This window comes from Neovison vison, chromosome 13 (assembly GCF_020171115.1).
Source record: "Neovison vison isolate M4711 chromosome 13, ASM_NN_V1, whole genome shotgun sequence".
Taxonomy (NCBI): domain Eukaryota; kingdom Metazoa; phylum Chordata; class Mammalia; order Carnivora; family Mustelidae; genus Neogale; species Neogale vison.
The window spans coordinates 3,786,213-3,804,847 of NC_058103.1; the positions used below are offsets into that span (position 1 = coordinate 3,786,213).

At 44.9% G+C, this 18,635-nt stretch overlaps 1 protein-coding gene across 5 annotated transcripts in view; it reads right to left on the reverse strand.

The window, feature by feature from the left end:
* Positions 1-2,985, reverse strand: part of WDR20 (WD repeat domain 20) — a 66,001-nt gene extending 63,016 nt beyond the window's left edge. For 3 of the 5 annotated variants that reach the window (XM_044229548.1, XM_044229547.1, XM_044229552.1), the window contains exon 1: positions 2,676-2,985. In XM_044229548.1, the coding sequence (XP_044085483.1) occupies positions 2,676-2,924 (249 nt within the window). In that variant the 5' untranslated portion in view covers positions 2,925-2,985. The remainder of the gene's footprint in view (positions 1-2,675) is intronic. The other 2 variants (XM_044229550.1, XM_044229551.1) reach the window with 1 other exon arrangement.
* Positions 2,986-18,635: the final 15,650 nt, after the last annotated feature.

Genomic DNA, 18,635 nt, shown 5'->3' on the forward strand with positions numbered 1-18,635 from the left:
GACTCCATGCTTCCTTTCAGGAATGGCAGCACACAGTCCATGATTTAAGTTTCTCAAAGACCTATTTTCCACTTATTTTCCAGGCAGATTTAAGTTGAATGTATGCATCCAAATTAGTAAGCTGAATGTACGCATCCAAATTTGAATGTATGCATTCAAATTAGACCTTTTGAATGATCCACATGATTGACGTACAACTTTGTATGCCCCAATTAAAAAAATGAGTAAAAACAAGTCAAAATGACCAACTGTCAAGATCAGTTACAACTCCTAACCCCAAAAAGTAAATTTTGGTTTTTTGAGTAAAAAAAATTACCTGCTCAATTTCAAAATCAGAAAAGACAGTCTCAAAAACTATCACTTGTACTCAGGAATAACAATAAATACGTGCAAAGTCATTCAAGGAAAACAATTTTTTTTAATTACAATGGCTAAAAGAGAACTAAAATGTCCACAACTCAATGCTGTAAGATGTTGCCGTGTGAAAATGAAATTTAACAAAAAATAAATTATGTAGCTCAATAACTTATGTACCTAAAGCCAAATCTACATATTTAAGATTTGTCTTGTTTAAAATAATTTTGGAGTGTGGTCTTGAAAAGCTCTCCTACTTTTCACTTTCATCAAATAGCATCCCAGCTAAGAGAACAAAACTCTGATACTTCCAAGCAAGAGACCTGTTTGATGATGCAAACCAAGGCCACAAGATCCAGATAGGGGTTGACACTAGAGAATGCTTCAGAAATTATAAACTGTCAAAGAAAACTTTTTTTTTTAAAAAAAGGTAATGTCGAGACTAGTAGTTGCTAGTAAATTAAGCTGTTGAGCACGTTTAAAATTTTATATAGATTTTAGTAATTAAAATTCTAAACTTATTTCCAGAGAAAAATTTGATCTTTTCAGGATCAATGGCAAGATAGTAGCTTCCCGTTTGACACTCTTAATGCTTATTTTAACTGTATTTTACACATACCGAGGGTTTCAAGCTTTAAAGTTAGTATATTATAGGGGCGCCTGGGTGGCTCAGTGGGTTAAGCCGCTGCCTTCGGCTCAGGTCATGGTCCCAGGGTCCTGGGATCGAGCCCCACATCGGGCTCTCTGCTGAGCGGGGAGCCTGCTTCCCCCTCTCTCTCTGCCTCTCTGCCTACTTATGATCTCTGTCTGTTAAATAAATTTTAAAAAAAAATTAAAGTTAGTATATTATAAACTACAATGTGAGTGCTGCAATGTTCTCCCTTTAAAGAGAAGCAGATAGGAGTTAAAGAACTCATCCAAGGTCACCCAACAAGTCAGCGAAAAAGTTGGGAGCAGGACTAAAACTTCAGCTCCTAGGCTACTAACTACTTCACACCTTCCCAATTCCACAAGAGAAAAAACAAGATCAAGTGATTTACTTTCAGTAATAACAGCATACATCAACCACAGTAAAGCGCTTCCCACAAACACTAACCAAAAAGATGCACCTTGAACAAGTGAGACAGCTTGCTACTTCTGGATACCACTGTCCTGTCCCCAGCTCTTGAAACCAAACAAAAACTTACTGGTTCTGGATATATGACCTCCTAGAGAACTTTCACTCTTAGTGTGTACAATTTGTTTTCACACTAGCCAAACACTTATAAACTGTTACCACCTTTTTCCCGGCCCAGGTGCTGTGGGAGGCATCAATTTCCTCAGTCCTCCAAAAGTCAAGTCAAAGACCACATACCTCAAAACCAAGCAGTTCTGAGTGAGAACATGGCTACATAGCCAACAAAGGAAAGGCTCTAATAAGTTGCTTCTTTTGAAGAGATATTTTTAAAAGATGATTACATGCTTCACAGAATTAATATTAAGTTGCCCGCCAAGAAAAAAAAAATGATTCTTGTAAAGTAGCTTTTAAGGCTCATGCCTCCCTGTTTGGGACACAGTCTGACTCGTTGGACAAGAATGATCTGGGCACGCTCACACAGAACCCCTAGGAGCAGCTTAGTTCACTGAACACACCATTCCGACCTCCCAACTGTGGTACTCAGTCCTTCTCATACTGTAAAGGACCAAGAGGAGCCTCTTCAACGATCTCTCAGGAGCAGGCTCCCCGGCGGAGAAAGTGACAGCGGTCCTCCTGACGTTTCTGGGAAAAGTGTTACCACCAGAGAGAGTGGCTCCGAGGAAGTGTCAGTGCGGTGGAGCAGCCCTTGGTTCCGGGCAGGTCCTTTCTGACCTAGTCTCAAGTCCTTCGCTACCAGCCCGGATTCCGCCTTACAGACCTTCCCAAGCCGCCCCGCGCCCCTGTTCTCTAAGCTGGAGCGAGACTCCCAACTCTCTCGGGAGGCGAGGCAGTCTGAGCAGACAAGACGGCCACCCCACCTCTTCCGGGGACTCGCAGGCCCGCTCCCTGGCGGTGTCAGAGCCTGACGGACCCTGCCAGAGAGAAGGCAGCCGGCCTCTTCTGGGGCCTCCCAGACGGAACCCCGCACCCCGCGGTCCCTTTCCACAGCCCCCACCCCTCCGAAACACGACCCTCCTTACTCGTGAATCCCCCTTCCTCAGGAGCACCCCAGTGGAGTTACCGGCCCACTCAAAAGTAAGAGCGACCGCCACCCCTATCGGTCACCCTGGCCCCCACTGTCACCGCCCTGCTCCCGACCTCTGCCCGCGCCGCTGGCGGGCCGCGGTGACGCCCGGGTCGGTACCTTGCGGACCCCCTTGTAGATATAGAAGTAGAGCTCCCGGCCCACATTGAAGCAGAGGCGGTCGCCGTTGCCAGACTGGTCGTTGAGGTTTACGAAGGAGACGCGGACGGGGTTGGATCCCTGCGAGTTGAAGGGCACCCGGTTGGGCCGGCTGTACTCCGAGTGCGGCAGCAGCTTGTACAGACCTTCCCGAGTGGTGAATTGGGTCTTAATCTCGTTCATCTCCTTCCCTCCTCCCTCCGTCGCCATCTTGGAAAGCAGCGTTCATCCTGCCCTAAGTGCCCGGATCACGCCCACCGCGCAGGCGCCGTCGCAGGCTGTCGCTCTCCCCCCACACACACTCCGCCGCCTCTTCCTCCTGGCCCCTCCCACTCGAGAGCCTGCCCCGCGGAGGCCGGCGGAGGGGCAGGGGCGGGCTTGTTTACGGCCCGACTGCGCAGGCGTGCTCACCTGGAGTGCTCCGCGCGACTGGGCGTCCTCAGGCCCCTCCCCCGGGCGCGGTCTCTGGGCGGCCCTGGGACGGTGCAGGTGAGCAACCTCCGGCCGGGGCTCAGGCTGGCTGTGTCGCCTCCCCGCCACCCCCGGGACCGAGCCGGTAAGCGGAAGCGGCCGTAGGTCTGCGGTGAGGAGCGCAGAGAACTCGAGCGGCCTCCTCAGTTGCCTCGGTCGCGCCCGGAGGGGACCCGGGACCCCGAGGAGCGGAGGGAGAGGGCCGCCCCCCCATGCGGGGTGCGCACGTGGGTGCCGAGAGCCGAGCACCAGAGCTCCGGCGTTCTGCCTTCGGGAAGATGCGGGGACGCCCCGAGGCTGGGGGCAGCCCCCTCACGCAGGCCTGCCCTCTGCCGCCCGCACGACGGTCGGGGAGCCCCTCAGCGCCTCCCGGGCCCGCTTCCGAGCAGGCATCGAGGAGCCTCGGTTTCCCGCTTCGCGGGGCCGGGCCGAGCGCTCGGCGCGTGCGGACACAGCTCTCCGGGTGCCGGTCGGGGGAGGGCCCTGGCCGACGTGGAGCGAAGCGGGTTTCTTCACTTTGCCTTCCCGGGTGTTTAGAGGAAAGGGGGAGCGTCGGGCCGGGCAGTGGCTTTCGGAACCACAGACCCAGTCGAAGCAGGTGTCACGGGCCGTGCTCAGCAGCCTGACAAGTAGCGGCCATTGATCAGGACGAGAGAGGCCGAGGCGGCACCTGCGAGGTCACTGGGCGGAGCGGCGTGCGCGCGCTGCGGGATCTAGGTATGGACCGGCGGGTGGTACCCCTGGGCTTCCCGGCTGGAACAGGAAAGTTTCTAAAGCGACGGAAACTTTCTGGGAGAATTCGGGCGGAGCGGGGGTCACAGCATTTGTTACAGCGAGAATGAGCTATTCTTCATTCAAGTCATGGCCGAGGGTCGCAAAACTGGTAGACGGAGGTGAGTTCTCCAGCCGAGGAGCCTGGACCACGGGGCCCGCATCACCCAGCGAGCAGGTGCTGCCCGTGACGTAATAATGCGTCCGACACCGTCATCCTCTATCCTTGTCCACGTTGGCAAAAACACGCGAGAGCGGGATCCTACTTACTGGACCCCGACGTAGCTGAAATGTGGGGTTGTTGTGGTTTGGACGTTACCTGCTTTTCTCTGGAAGTCAGATTGATACCGAAAGTCTTTTAAAATGCCAGGATGTGTACTGTGGTCACCGCGGATTTATCCCGGTTTCCTCTGTGTTATTTTGCATTGAAAATATGTATTTGATCGCCTTGAGGGATAGTGACATCCCGAATCCTCTAAAAATAATTCACCTGTGTTCCCTGGTTATCAAGGGGGAATAAAGCAGGGAATTTCTTTTCTGGAGAAAAGAAAAAAGGTCAGCAAGCAAAAATTAAGACAGAAAATTGTATTAGCCTTCAATTAACCACAATTAACCTCAATTAGCAATAAGACCGTATACCTCAGGCTTTCTATTAAGATTTTACTCTTTCGGGGCTCCTGGGTGGCTCAGTGGGTTAAGCCTCTGCCTCTGGCTCAGGTCATGATCTCCGGGTCCTGGGATCGAGCCCCGCATCAGACTCCCCTCAGCAGGGAGCCTGCTTCCCCCTCTCTCTCTCTTCCTGCCTCTCTGCCTACTTGTGATCTATCTCTGTCAAATAAATAAATAAAATCTTTAGGGGAAAAATATTTTATTCTGTCTAAACTCAGCATGTTTTATTATTACAAAAATAACAGGCTCCCCTTTGTCCCATTCAGAGCCTTTGAGTAATCCCTATTAGTTTTTCTCTTGTAGTTCCCCCCCAACACACTCAACTATTCAATAAAGAACACTGAAATTTATATAACAGGGCCTGACCTAAATATAGTTCATTTCAAATTGTCACTGTCAAGCCAGGCATTTCTTTTCTTTCTTTCTTTCTTCTTTTTAAAGATTTTATTTATTTATTTATTTATTTATTTGACATAGCACAAGCAGAGGGAACAGCGGGAGCAGAGAGAGAAGCAGGCTTCCCGTAGAGCAGGGAGCCCAATGTGGGGCTCGATTCCAGGACCCTGGGATCACGACGTGAGCCGAAGGCAGACAGTTAACCAACTGAGCCACCCAGACATCCCAAGCCAGGCATTTCTGAATGGATTGGTGCCTCACAGTCCTCTGTAAACTTAGTTAGTTCCTTTCCAGTCTCTCAGACTTGAATCATTATATGGGAGCTTCATGAATGACTTCCTTGATCTTAGTTTTTCTCTCAACTTTCCTCCTGTAAAGTACTACCAAATTTATTTTCTTAAAACAGTGCCTTAGAGGGGTGCCTGGGTGGCTCAGTCAGTTAAGCATCTGCCTTCCGCTCAGGTCATGATCCCAGGGTCCTGGAATCAAACCCTGTGTTGGGAAGCCTGCTGCTCCCCCAACTTGTGCTCTGTCTCTCTTTCTCTCTCTCTCTCTCTCTCTCTGTATCAAATAAATAAAATCTTAAAAACAACAACAATGCCTTAGACATCGCATTCTCTTACCCAAAGACTTTCCGTGACTTGCAGTAACCATATTGTTTAGGTCACACCAAGGAATTCACAGCCTATTCTTACATATTACAGAAATCCCCCATGAGAGTCAGACTGCTGCCGGCACCTTTGGCTCCTTCTCTTGCTTAGAAAGCCCTTCCTTTCCTTTCCGTCTTCATACCCTGTGCTTAAGAACTAGCTCAGTCTCACCTTCACCAAGCCTTTCCAAGCTTGAAAACCATACTTGAAACCAGGGATTCTCTATTGAGCATTCGTGGCTGGCTCCGGGGAATGTTTGAACTCCTAGTAGTAATAAACTTCTGTGTACATGTTCGTCATATCCCTGGAGTGTGTAGCTTTCCTCAGATTTTCACGAGTCAGATGGCCAGCCAGCAGAGCCATCCAGGCACTCCCCATCACAGATTTTTAAATTAGCTCTCTAAACTTCTGGAGGCACTTTTCTGAGCTTTCATTTGTCATGTGTAATATCCTAAAACAATATCTTCTGTTGGTATTTGTCCTCTCACGCCAATTATCTTATATTGATACTTATCTTTTAGTGTATTTATGCTGGCTTCCAACCAGACTGTCAGCACATTCAAGGATACAAGGGACTTTTTTTTTTTTTTTAAAGATTTTATTTTATTTATTTGACAGAAATCACAAGTAGAGAGGCAGGCAGAGAGAGAGAGAGGGAAGCAGGCTCCCTGCTGAGCAGAGAGCCCGATGCGAGACTCGATCCCAGGACCCTGAGATCATGACCTGAGCCGAAGGCAGCGGCTTAACCCACTGAGCCACCCAGGCGCCCCCCCCCTTTTTTTTTAAAGATTTTATTTTATTTATTTGACAGAGAGAAATCACAAGTAGACAGAGAGGCAGGCAGAGAGAGAGAGAACGAGGGACCTTTTTAAAATTGTTTGTGTCCTCAAATATTTATTTGATGTCCAAATGTGCCACTCTGGCCTAGCCTTTGGGATGCATCAGTAAACAAAAATCCCTCAGAGTTTTCTTGCAAGGAGAAGACCAGACAAATAATAAACACAAGTTAGTAAATTGTGTAGTGATTGTGCAAGCAAAAAGTAGTTGAGTGAGCAAGGGGGGTTGGGAACAGTGCTGCGGGTCGTTCCGGTCGTTTGTTTGTTCGCAGTTTGTGATAAGGTGGTCAAGATAAGGCTCATTGAGAGAGTGACAGTTTAGCAAAGACTTGAAAGAGGGGGAGGAGGTGAAAAGATCTGGGCCAAGCCATGCAGAACTCCCAAAGCAGGAGCGTACCTAGCAGGTTCAAGAAATAATAAGACCAGGGCACCTGGGTGGCTCAGTCTGTTGAATGGCTGACTTTGGCTCAGGTCATGATCTCACAGTCCTGGGACCCAGACCTAAGTCAGGCTCCCTGCTCAGCAGGGGAGTCTGCTTCTCCCTCTGCCCCTCCCCACTCCCACCCCAGTTTGGGCACTCGCTCTCTCTCAAATAAATAAAATCTTTAGAGGAAAAAAAAAAAAAAGGTTGGTTTATTTGAGAGAGAGAGAGAGAAGATGCACATATACATGTCGACGTTGCTCCCACAGTGACTTTATTAAAAGAAATAGGTGGGGCCCCTGGGTGGCTCAGTCGGTTAAGTGTCCAACTCTTCATTTTCACTCAGATTATGATTTCAGGGTCGTGAAGTTGAGCCCTCTGGTTGTGTGATGAGCTTGAAGCCTGTTTAAGATTCCCTCGCTCTGTTTCTCTCTTGCCCCTCCCCCGCCTTCAAAAATAAAATAAATAAGATTAAAAAATAGGAAATAGGCATACACAGGGGTGCCTGCATGGCTCAAGTCGGTTAAGCATCTGCCTTCTGCTCAGGTCATGATCCCAGGGCCCTGGGATCAAGTCCCACATCCGGCTCCTTGTTTGGTGGGGAGCCTGCTTCTCCCTCTGCCTGCGGCTCCCCCTGCTTGTACACTCTTTTTCTGTCTGTCTGTCTCTCTCTCTCTCTCTCTGACAAATAAAATCTATAAATAAATAAATAAATAAATAAAAGGCATACGCAGATGTCTTTAGGAACCACATTTAAAAACCTTTACTAACTCATGTACGGTAATCAATCTCTCCGATTTTTCTTGTTGGTCGAGTGTATTCTATTATTACATTATGACTTGGTACTTCCTTATAAGACCATTATGGGACTTGAAAACAAATTTGGAAAACATCACATAACATAGTATCCTTAATATAGCACGCCTGCTTTCTGTCTCAGATTTGCAGAATGGTAAAACTGACCCACAGTCAGGATTACTAAATCATGATGTGTTTTCAGATGCAAACTGATCTTGCACAGAGCATCTTACTCTTTCTTCAATAACCATTATAAAGCGAATACAATACTTAATATTTCACACATATCTAGAAATGGCAATGCTTTTTTTTTTTCTCTAAGTATAAGTGCTTTTTAAAGATCTTTGGAAGTCCGCCAGTCAGCACGTTTTGTGGGAGCCTATGATGTGGGCATTATGCTTAGTGCTTATACATGCTCTCGTTTTCATACATAACCTTGTAAAGTAGGTGCCATTGTTCCCTTCTTATAAGCATGAAAACTAAGAGAGTCATGAACTGACTTGTCCAAGTTACTACCTTAGAGCTAGGTATTAGCAGAAATAAAATTGGCGTTCAGGTCTCCAAAGAGAAACCACTTGGAGTAAAATAATCACTCGTTTTTAAATTACACATTACTAAAAGGGGAAGAATAGCAATTCAGGTGAGGCAAGTATGTATTTTTCTTTTAATTCGAAGTTTTTTGTTGAACTCAAAACTAGAAAAAACAACCCATAGGAGAAAATATTTGCAAATCATATCTGATAAGATCTATATACCTGATAAGTATATAGAATACGTAGAACCCATACAATTCAAAAGCAAGTGACCTAATTTTAAAATGGGCAAAGGATCTGAGTAGACAGCTCTCTGGAGATCTATGGATGGCCAATAAGCACAGGAAAAGATGCTCAATATCACTGTCATCAGAGAATTGCACATAAAAACCACAGTTGGATCCCACTTCGCCCTCCCCAGGATGGTTATGATCAAAAAGACACATAATAGTAAGTAGTGAGCATGTGGAGAAATTCAAGCCTCCCATACTTCTGGTAGGAATGTAAAAACAGTGCAGGCACCTTGGAAATTAATCTGGCATTCCTCAGAAGTTCGAAGTTAGCACATGACCCTGCAATTCCACTCTTTAGGCATATACCCAAGAGAAATGGAAACAGTTCCACGCAAAAACTTACACAAGAGTATTCGTTGAAGCATTAGTCATCATAGCCAAAAAATAGAAACAAACCAAACGTCCGTTAACTGATGACTGGATAAAGAACATGTAGCATATCCACAATTGAATATTATTCAGCCGTAAGAAGGAAGAAAATACCAGTGCATGCGGTAAGGTGCTGGCCCTTGAAAACCAACGCCAAGTGGAAGAAGGCAGACGCGCATCACGTGATTCCATTTACATGAAATGCCAAGAGCAGGCAGATCTTTTGGGACAGAAAATGGGTTAATGGTTGCCTAGAGGAGAGAAGGGGAGGGAGGAGGAGGAGTGACTGTTAATGGGTGCGGGGGTTTTTTTTTGGGTGGTGAAAATACTCTAAATTGATGGGATAGTTGCACCATTCCTAATACACTCAAAACCACTGATTATGCACTTGAAATGGGTGAATTGTGTGCGCTGTTAAATGAAATCGAAATAGGGCGCCTGGGTGGCTCAGTGGGTTAAGCCGCTGCCTTCGGCTCAGGTCATGATCTCAGAGTCCTGGGATCGAGTCCCGCATCGGGCTCTCTGCTCAGCGGGGAGCCTGCTTCCCTCTCTCTCTCTCTCTGCCTGCCTCTCTGTCTACTTGTGATTTCTCTCTGTCAAATAAAATCTTTAAAAAAAAAAAAAAGCGAAATAAACTGTAGAGTGTCCAGTTTATTTTTCAAATAGCTATTAAATTATTAGGAATAAGTACTTGTTAGATTGTCTGGACATCTAATAAGCAGAACTGTTATGGGTCTGAGAACGTAGAAAGTTCAGGAGTCTCTGCCTTAGGGCATGAACCTCCTTCAATTCCTAAGTTATACCTGCATTTTTAAAGATTTTAAATATTTGAGAGGGTGAGTGAGTGAGAGCATGAACAGTAGGGAGAGGCAGAGGGAGAAGCAGGCTCCCCTGCTGAGCAGGGGAGCCTGATTCGGGGCTCAGTCCCAGAACCCTGAGAATATGACCTGAGCCAAAAGCAGAGGCTTAATTGACTGAGTCACCCAGGCCCCCTCTTAACTGTATTTTTATCTTTATCTGATTCTTCTTACTCTTCTAGGATCGAAGGAAGAGGTGTTTCTTCTTTTCAAAACTAATTTCTCCACCATGTTCTTAGAGTAAGTTCCTCTTGGATAACATACTCCCACCGTGTCTTACCTGATGGTAAGACCATCTCCTTCCACGCAGCGTCAACTGTTGTCCTGAGCAGGAGCAGGAGGGGCAGAGAGGGACAGGGGAGGGGAGGTCGATCTGAGGGTGTGGCAGTGGTGCTGGTGGTTGTCAACAGAACTGCTCTTAAGTAAAAACAAAACGTCTCTACCTATTGCCCCAGCCGTGAAAGAGCCACAACTGTCTCCTGTCGCCTCGTACAGATACAGCTGCGCGTGTGCTCTTGTGTCTTCAGCTCTGGAGATCAGACAGAAATGTGAGTTCCATACCATAGTAACAAAAGAAATACAGGAAGAAAATGAAGGAATCCTTTGTCACAAGGCTGTGATATTTTGTCCCTCACAGGCACAGAACCAGTTGAATTATTACTTCGAGTATTCTTAGAACTGCACCCAAATTAGGACTTCGCTTCCTGTGGCTCGGACTTGTAGAGCTTTGTTTTTCATTGTTCTGCTCCTCCAGTGAGAGGCTCAGTGACAGCCTTTCCAGGCAGCCCAATAAAGATTGTGGATTTTATCTCTTTAGAGATTAGAGCAAGGGCTTTCAAGCTTCATAACCTCAATTACAGTTTTTGATTTCTTCTATCCTAAAACCTTAAACAGGAAAGAGAGGAAAGGGGATTGAACAAAAAGAGCTGTGATTTCCGTGTAAAGAAAAATTTAATATGCTGCTGCTTATACATGGTTAGATACACTTCTCAGTCACTCCCTGGAGAGCTTTCGTGGACATTTTGGGACTCTTGGGAAGTGACCAGGAAAACTGAGTGATTTTTAGCCACAGGCTTCAGTGAAGTAGCAGTGGGGAGCCTGTGACAGAAAGGAAGATGTGTTTGTTAACTTGAAATTCCATTTTAAGAGTTACTGTTTGGGAAAGTAAAAACACAATTTATGGTATTAAAAAGATCTAGCCTAGGATGGGGTAGGGAGTATTCTCTGAAAGATGATCATTTTTTTTTTTTTTTATATTTTATTTAGGGGCACCTGGGTGGCTCAGTGGGTCAAAGCCTCTGTCTTTGGCTCGGGTCGGTTGTGATCTCAGGGTCTTGGGATCGAGCCCTGAATCGGGCTCTCTGCTCAGCGGGGAGCCTGCTTCCCCCTCTGTCTCTGCCTGCTTGTGATCTCTGTCTGTTAAATAAGTAAACAAATAAATAAACATTTTATTTATTTATTTGACAGAGATCACAAGGGGAGAGGCAGGCAGAAAGAGAAGGAAGCAGGCTCCCCACAGAGCAGAGAGCCCGACGTGGGGCTTGATCCCAGGACCCTGAGACCACCACCTGAGCCAAAGGTAGAGGCTTGACCCACTGAGCCACCCAGGCGCCCCTCTGAAAGATGATCTTAAAAGGAGAATGTTTTCCTCTTAGGAACCCAGTTAGATGAAGTTTACTTGAGAGGAGAAGCCTGTCTTTTTATTCTTCGGAATTAAAAGAATCCCCTCGTAGATAGTGAAGCGCGTAGTAAATGTTCAACACGTACTGAATTGGTTTTTCTCCTTTTCCTTCCTGCTGGTATCTTTGTGGGTTTTTTCCCTTTCTCTTCCCAGTGCTGCTCTTTCCGCATGCTCGCTTACTGAGCTATAGTCCCTGTAGCTCCTCAGACGTGTCCCACCTGGGCCTTTATGCCTTTGCACAGGCTGGAGTCCCTCTCACGGTTGTTGGTCACAGGGGCTAGACGCTGCCTCGTCCCTCAGGCCTCACTCTGCTAGTCTTCCCTCGGATTCCAGGTGAGAGGCGGCTTTCTCAGAGCGCCTTTCCCTGACACCCCACATCGAGGTCACGTCACCTTAGTGTCCTCTCAGCATCGTTATTTCCTCCGTGGGCCTTGTCACGACTTCTGCTGACATACACGTATCATCTTCACATTTATGTGTCGGTTTACCTGAGGAACAGTCACCTCTGCCAGTGGGCTGTAGGCTGAGAACGGGGGTCCTTTCTTTTTTGTTCATCCTTTTACTTCTAGGTTGGGGGCTGGCATTTAGTAGATACTCGGTCTATTTGCCAAATGAACGACCCACCTCCTTTAAGAAACGTTCTCTAACTTGGAGTACTTGGTGTGAATACTCAGCTTCATTACGGCGTTCATCACACGGCCGTCTCCTCCCTCTAGAGTCTCAGCGACGCGTGACTGCGGCTCCCTTACCTGCAGACATGCTTGTTCGGGCTCGCAGCCTTACCCGGAGGCCGAACTCTGCTTTAGGGTCAGATCACTGTGTTTCCAAAGAGTTCTGCTTCTAGCCTTTTTTGGTAGTAGAGGGTAGTTCAGCCCCTTGCTTATTTTATGCATTTGACTTTCAAGTAAATACCTATTTGGCATGCCCGTTTTTCAGTCACTGCCTTAGCCCCAGCTCCATCCACTTTCCTCTCACAGCCCTCCCCTCCCCAGAAAAACCCCAAAACATATCCTTGGAGAATACTCTTTCTTTAGGGTCCCCTTTCAATGTTTAGTAAGATAAAATACTGAATTTGCTGGAGGACCTCACATAAGATGCATTAACTGGATATTTATTGCAGCTCTCGATCTGCCTGTTGGGATAAGAAAAGATTATAAAAGGTAAATGGTGCTCAGGACTGTTTTGTGGATTGAATATGTACCGAAAAAAGAGCATTGGACTTAAGGTCGAAAGACATATCATGAATTCTATTCAAGATTCCATTATTTAGAGGTGCCTGGGTGGCTCAGTGGGTTAAAGCCTCTGCTCTCGGCTCAGGTCATGATCCCAGAGTCCTGGGATCGAGCCCCACATTAGACTCTCTGCTCAGCAGGGAGCCTGCTTCCTCCTCTCTCTCTGCCTGCCTCTCTGCCTACTTGTAATCTCTGTTTGTCAAATAAATAAATAAAATATTAAAAAAAAAAGAAAGATTCCATTATCTAATACTGTGCTAGAAGTACTAGCCAGTACAGTAGGAAAACGTTTAAAATGAAGTTACCATAATTTATGTAGGACTGTATGTTGGGCAACCTAAGGGGATCAGCTGAAAAAGTCTTAACAAGACAGTGTAATAAGGCAGCAGGTTATAAAATGAGGACTCCAACTTTTTCATGTGAAAACAGTAATTAGTTTAAATAAAACAAAAGGAAATACCACTCCTGTCACTCACAATAACAAAAAGAGGAATAAACTCATAGTTGCTTATACCAATCACACAGGAAAGTGGGGGCCTTTAATGTCATTGACCGCAGTGTAGGTGGTACCCCTGGCATTGAACTGTACAATGTCTCTGAATATACTTAGAAAGTTTTCAAAAATTACTTGAAGAATACTATAAAACTCTATAAAGAAACCAAAATAGGGGTACCTGGATGGCTCAGTGGGTTAAAGCCTCTGCCTTCGGCTCAGGTCATGATCCCAGGGTCCTGGGATCTAGCCCCACATTGGGCTCTCTGCTCAGCAGGGAGCCTGCTTCCTCCTCTCTCGTGCCTGCCTCTCTGCCTATTTGTGATCTCTGTGTGTCAAATAAATAATAAATAAAATCTTTTTTAAAAAATTATTTTTTTTAAAGATTTTATTTATTTGACAGAGATCACAGGCAGGCAGAGAGAGAGGAAGGGAAAGCAGGCTCCCTGCTGAGCAGAGAGCCTGCTCTGGGGCTTGATCCCATCACGACCTGAGTGGAGGGCAGAGGCCTTAACCCACTGAGCCACCCAGGCGCGCCCCCCCAAAAAACAACAAATAATTAAATGAAATACCTTGTTTTAGGGTAAGAAGACACAACACTATGAAAATGCCAGTCTTTGTTTCAAGCTTTTATATAAATTCTAGTTAGTTAACATAGTATAATACTGGTTTCAGGAATAGAATTTGGTGATTCATCAACTACATAAAACACCCAGTGCTCATCACAGTAAGTGCCCTCCCTAATACCCATCCCCCACCTAGCCCATCCCCCACCAACCTCCCCCTAGCGACCCCATTTGTTCTCTGCCATTAAGAGCTGCTTATGCGTGAAAAGAAGGGCCATCTGTACCCCAATGTTTATGGCAGCAATGGCCATGGTCGCCAAACTATGGAAAGAACCAAGATGCCCTTCAACGGATGAATGGATAAGGAAGATGTGGTCCATATACGCTATGGAGTATTATGCCTCCATCAGAAAGGAAGAATACCCAACTTTTGTAGCAACATGGACGGGACTGGACGAGATGATGCTGAGTGAAATAAGTCAAGCAGAGAGAGTCAGTTATCATATGGTTTCACTTATTTGTGGAGCATAACCAATAGCATGGAGGACAAGGGGCGTTAGAGAGGAGAAGGGAATTTGGGTAAATTGGAAGGGGAGGTGAACCACGAGAGACTATGGACTCTGAAAAACAGTCTGAGGGGTTTGAAGTGGCGGGGGGTTGGGAGGTTGGGGTACCGGGTGGTGGGTATTATAGAGGGCACAGCTTGCATGGAGCACTGGGTGTGGTGAAAAAATAATGAATACTGTTTTTCTGAAAATAAATAAATTGGGGAAAAAAATAGAGCTGCTTATGGAGACACCTGGGTGGCTCAGTCGGTTGGGCGGCTGCCTTGGGCTCAGGTCGTGGGATTGAGTCCCACATTAGGCTCCTTTCTTGGCAGGGAGCCTGCTTCTCTCTCTCCCTCTGCCTGCCACTTTGCCTGCTTGTGCACTCTTTCTTGCTCGCTCTCTCTGTCAAATAAGTAAAATAAAATCTTTTTTTAAAAAAGAGTCACTTATGGTTTGCCTCCCTCTCTTTCTCTTTCCTTCCTCTGTGTTCATCTGTTTTGTTTCTTAAATTCCACATGTGAGTGGAATCATATGGTATTTGTTTTTCTCTGACTTGTTTCACTCAGCATCGAACTCTCTAGCTCCAACATGTTTTTGTAAATGGCAAGATTTCGTTCTTTATTGTGACTGAATAATCTTCCATTGTATATATATATACCACATCTCCTTTATCCATTCATCAAGTCAATGGACATCTGGGCTCTTTCCATATTTTAGCTATTGTGGTTATGGCTGCTGTAAACATCAGGGTACATGTATCTCTTCAAATCAGCATGTTTGTATCCTTTGGGTAAATACCTAGCAGTGCAATTGCTGGGTTGTAGGGTAGTCCTGTTTTCAACTTTTTGAGGAACCTCCATACTGCTTTCCAGAGTGGCTGCACCAGCTTGCATAACCACCAGCAGTGTAGGAGGGTTCCCCTTTGTCCACATCCTCATCAACACCTGTTGTTCCTGTGTTGTTAATTTTAGCCATTCTGACAGGTGTGAGATTGTATCTCATTGTGCGTTTGATTTGTACTTCTCTGATGATGAATGATATTAAGCATCTTTTCATGTGTCTGTTAGCCTTCTGTATGTCATCTTCGGAAAAGTGTCTATTCATGTCTTCTACCCATTTCTTAACTAGATTATTTGTTTCTTGGGTGATGAGTTGGATAAGTTCTTTATAGATTTTGGATCACAACCCTTTATCAGATGTATCATTTGCATATATCTTCTCCCATTCTGTAGGCTGTTTTTTTGTTTTGTTGATTGTTTCCTTTGCTGTGCAGAAAGAAGCTTTTTATTTTGATGAAGTCCCAATAGTTCATTTTTGCTCTTGTTTTCCTTGCCTTTGGAGATGTGTCTAGTAAGATGTTGCTGCGGCTGAGGTCACAGAGGTTGCTGCCTGTGTCCTCTAGGATTTTGGTGGATTCCTGTGTCACACTTAGGTCTTTAATTCATTTTGAACTTATTTTTGTGGATGGTGTAAGAAATTGGTCAAGAGGTTCTTGGGTGGCTCAGTGGGTTAAAGCCTCTGGCCTTTGGCTCAGGTCATGATCTCAGGGTTCTGGGATCAAGCCCCACATCGGGCTCTCTGCTCAGCGGGGAGCCTGCTTCCCTTCCTCACTCTCTGCCTGCCTCTCTGCCTACTTGTCATCTCTGTCTATCAAATAAATAAATAAAATCTTTTTTAAAAAATTGGTCCAGTTTCATTCTTCTGCATATTGCTGTCCAGTTTTCCCAACACCATTTATTAAAGAGACTTGTCTTTTTCCCACTGGATATTCCTTCTTGCTGTGTTGAAGATTTGACCATATAGTTGTGAGATAATGCCAGTTCTTTCTGAATTAATGTATGAATTGAATGTAATCCAAGTCTAAACAGAATTTTCTTTAGAACTTGTCAAAATTATCCTAAATTTCATTTGGCAGAATAAAATATTTGAGAATCATAGAAAATTCTAAAATGAAGAAATGTTTGCCTCCCAAATATCAGTATGTATTATAAAACCTCATTAACTGGGGCGCCTGAATGGCTCAGTGGGTTAAAGCCTCTGCCTTCAGCTTAGGTCATGATTCCAGGGTCCTGGGATCGAGCCCCACATCGGGCTCTCTGCTCGGTGGGGAGCCTGCTTCCCTCTCTCTCTCTGCCTGCCTCTCTGCCTACTTGTGATCTCTGTCAAATAAATAAATAAAATAAAATAAATCTCATTAACTAAAACATCAATGCACTATAATAGAGTACAGAATTAGACCACAATAAAAATGGACATATGGTTAAGATGGCAGGGTTAATTTAATAAAAGGTATTGGAACAACCAACTATCCATTTATAATAAAATAAATACGGGTTCCTACTTCTCATTCCAAAATAAACTCCAGATGGATCAAAGATTTAAATAGAAAAGTTTAACCATAAGAATTGAAAAACTACTTGAATAAATATATTAGTGATCTGAAGGGAAGACTTTTCTAAATATAGCTCTAAACAAATAAGCCATAGGATATTTTTATTCTTTATCTCAACCTCTCACCACTCAAAAAGACAACAAACTTGGAAAAAATATTTGTAACACATATGGCAAGTGCATAGAATCCCTAAACTTAAAAATGCTTCTTTAAGTCATTAGAAGGGAAACATTACCCAGTAGGAAAAGATAGACAAAGGACATAAGCAAGAAATTCACAAAAGTTATGTTTATCAGACTTTTTGTATGACTTCTAAGTTTCCTATCATGCCTAGAAGAACTTCCCCACTCCAAGATGCTCAGCTGTTCTAATGAAAGATATGCAAACTAAAACAAATTTTTACTATCACATTGGAAAATATCAATTACCAATCTATAATTGTGATAATAGTATTGCCACAGAGTTTTGTGTTTGTACAAAAATTAGGAGGCATTGGTAGGAATGTTAATTGCTAGTATTTGGAGGGCAGTTTGTGAATGACTGTCAAAATACGTACTGTAGGGCGCCTGAGTGGCTCAGTGAGTTAAGCCTCTGCCTTGGGCTCAGGTCATGATCTCGGGGTCCTGGGATCGAGGCCCACATGGGGCTCTCTGCTCAGCGGGGAGCCTGCTTTCTCCTCTCTTTCTCTATGCCTACCTCTCTGCATACTTGTGATCTCTCTCTCTCTCTCTGTTTCAAATAAATAAAAATAAAATCTTTTAAAAAAAATGTAGTTGACATGATTTGAGTCAACAACTCCCAGTTCTTAGCATTTTAACCTCACAAATGTATACAAGAATTTTCACTGAAGCATTGTTCATAATAGTGAAAAATTGGAAATCACCTAAAGGCCCATTGATAAAGAGTTAGATAAATTATAGAAGTCCCATACATTTGCAGTTTTTAAAAATAAATGCATAAGCCCACATGGACTGACATTGTAAGCTGTCCAAAATATATTCAGTAAAAAAACAATTTGCGGATGAGTGAGTTTAATATGATTTCACTTCCGAAAGGTTAAAACGTATACAGACAGTAGTACCCCCTTACCCATGGTTCTGCTTTCCGCAGCTTCAGTTACACGTGGTTAACAGTGGTCCAGAAGCAGATGTCCTCCTCCTGGCTCTTGTCAGGTCAGTGGTAGACTCGGGCCCCACCACGATGCCTGCCTTATGCACCGCACTTCATCTCGTCATAAGGGAATTTTATCATCTCACTTCTCACCCAAAAAGAGGAAGGTTTGGGTATAAGAACTTCTGAGAAAGAGACCACACTCACATATACTTTATTACAGTATTTCATTATAATTGCTCTGTCCTGATATTGTTGTTAATCTCTTATTGTGCCTGATTGGTAATAATTAAGCCTTATCACACAGATGTTATGTACAGGAAGAAGCATACATACAGGGTTGAGTACTCTCCACAGTTTCAATCATCCAGTTAGAATGTGTCTTAGATATGTATCTTAAAGGGTGTTAGAGTATATCTCCCACCAGGGCACCTGGGTGGCTCAGTCAGTTAAGTCTCTGACTCTTTTTTTTTTTTTTAAAGATTTTATTTGTTTATTTGACAGAGAGAGATCACAAGTAGACAGAGAGGCAGGCAGAGAGAGAGAGAGGGAAGCAGGCTCCCTGCTGAGCAGAGAGCCCGATGCGGGACTCGATCCCAGGACCCTGAGATCATGACCTGAGCCGAAGGCAGTGGCCTAACCCACTGAGCCACTCAGGCGCCCCAAGCCTCTGACTCTTGATTTCAGCTCAGGTCATGATCTCGGGTTCCCAGGATCGAGTCCCATGTTGGGCTCTGCACTCAGTGTGGAGTTTGCTTGTCCTTCTCCCTCCTCTGCTTGTTCTCTCTCTCTCAGAGAAATAAAATATTAAAAAAGAAAAAATGTATCTCAGGGT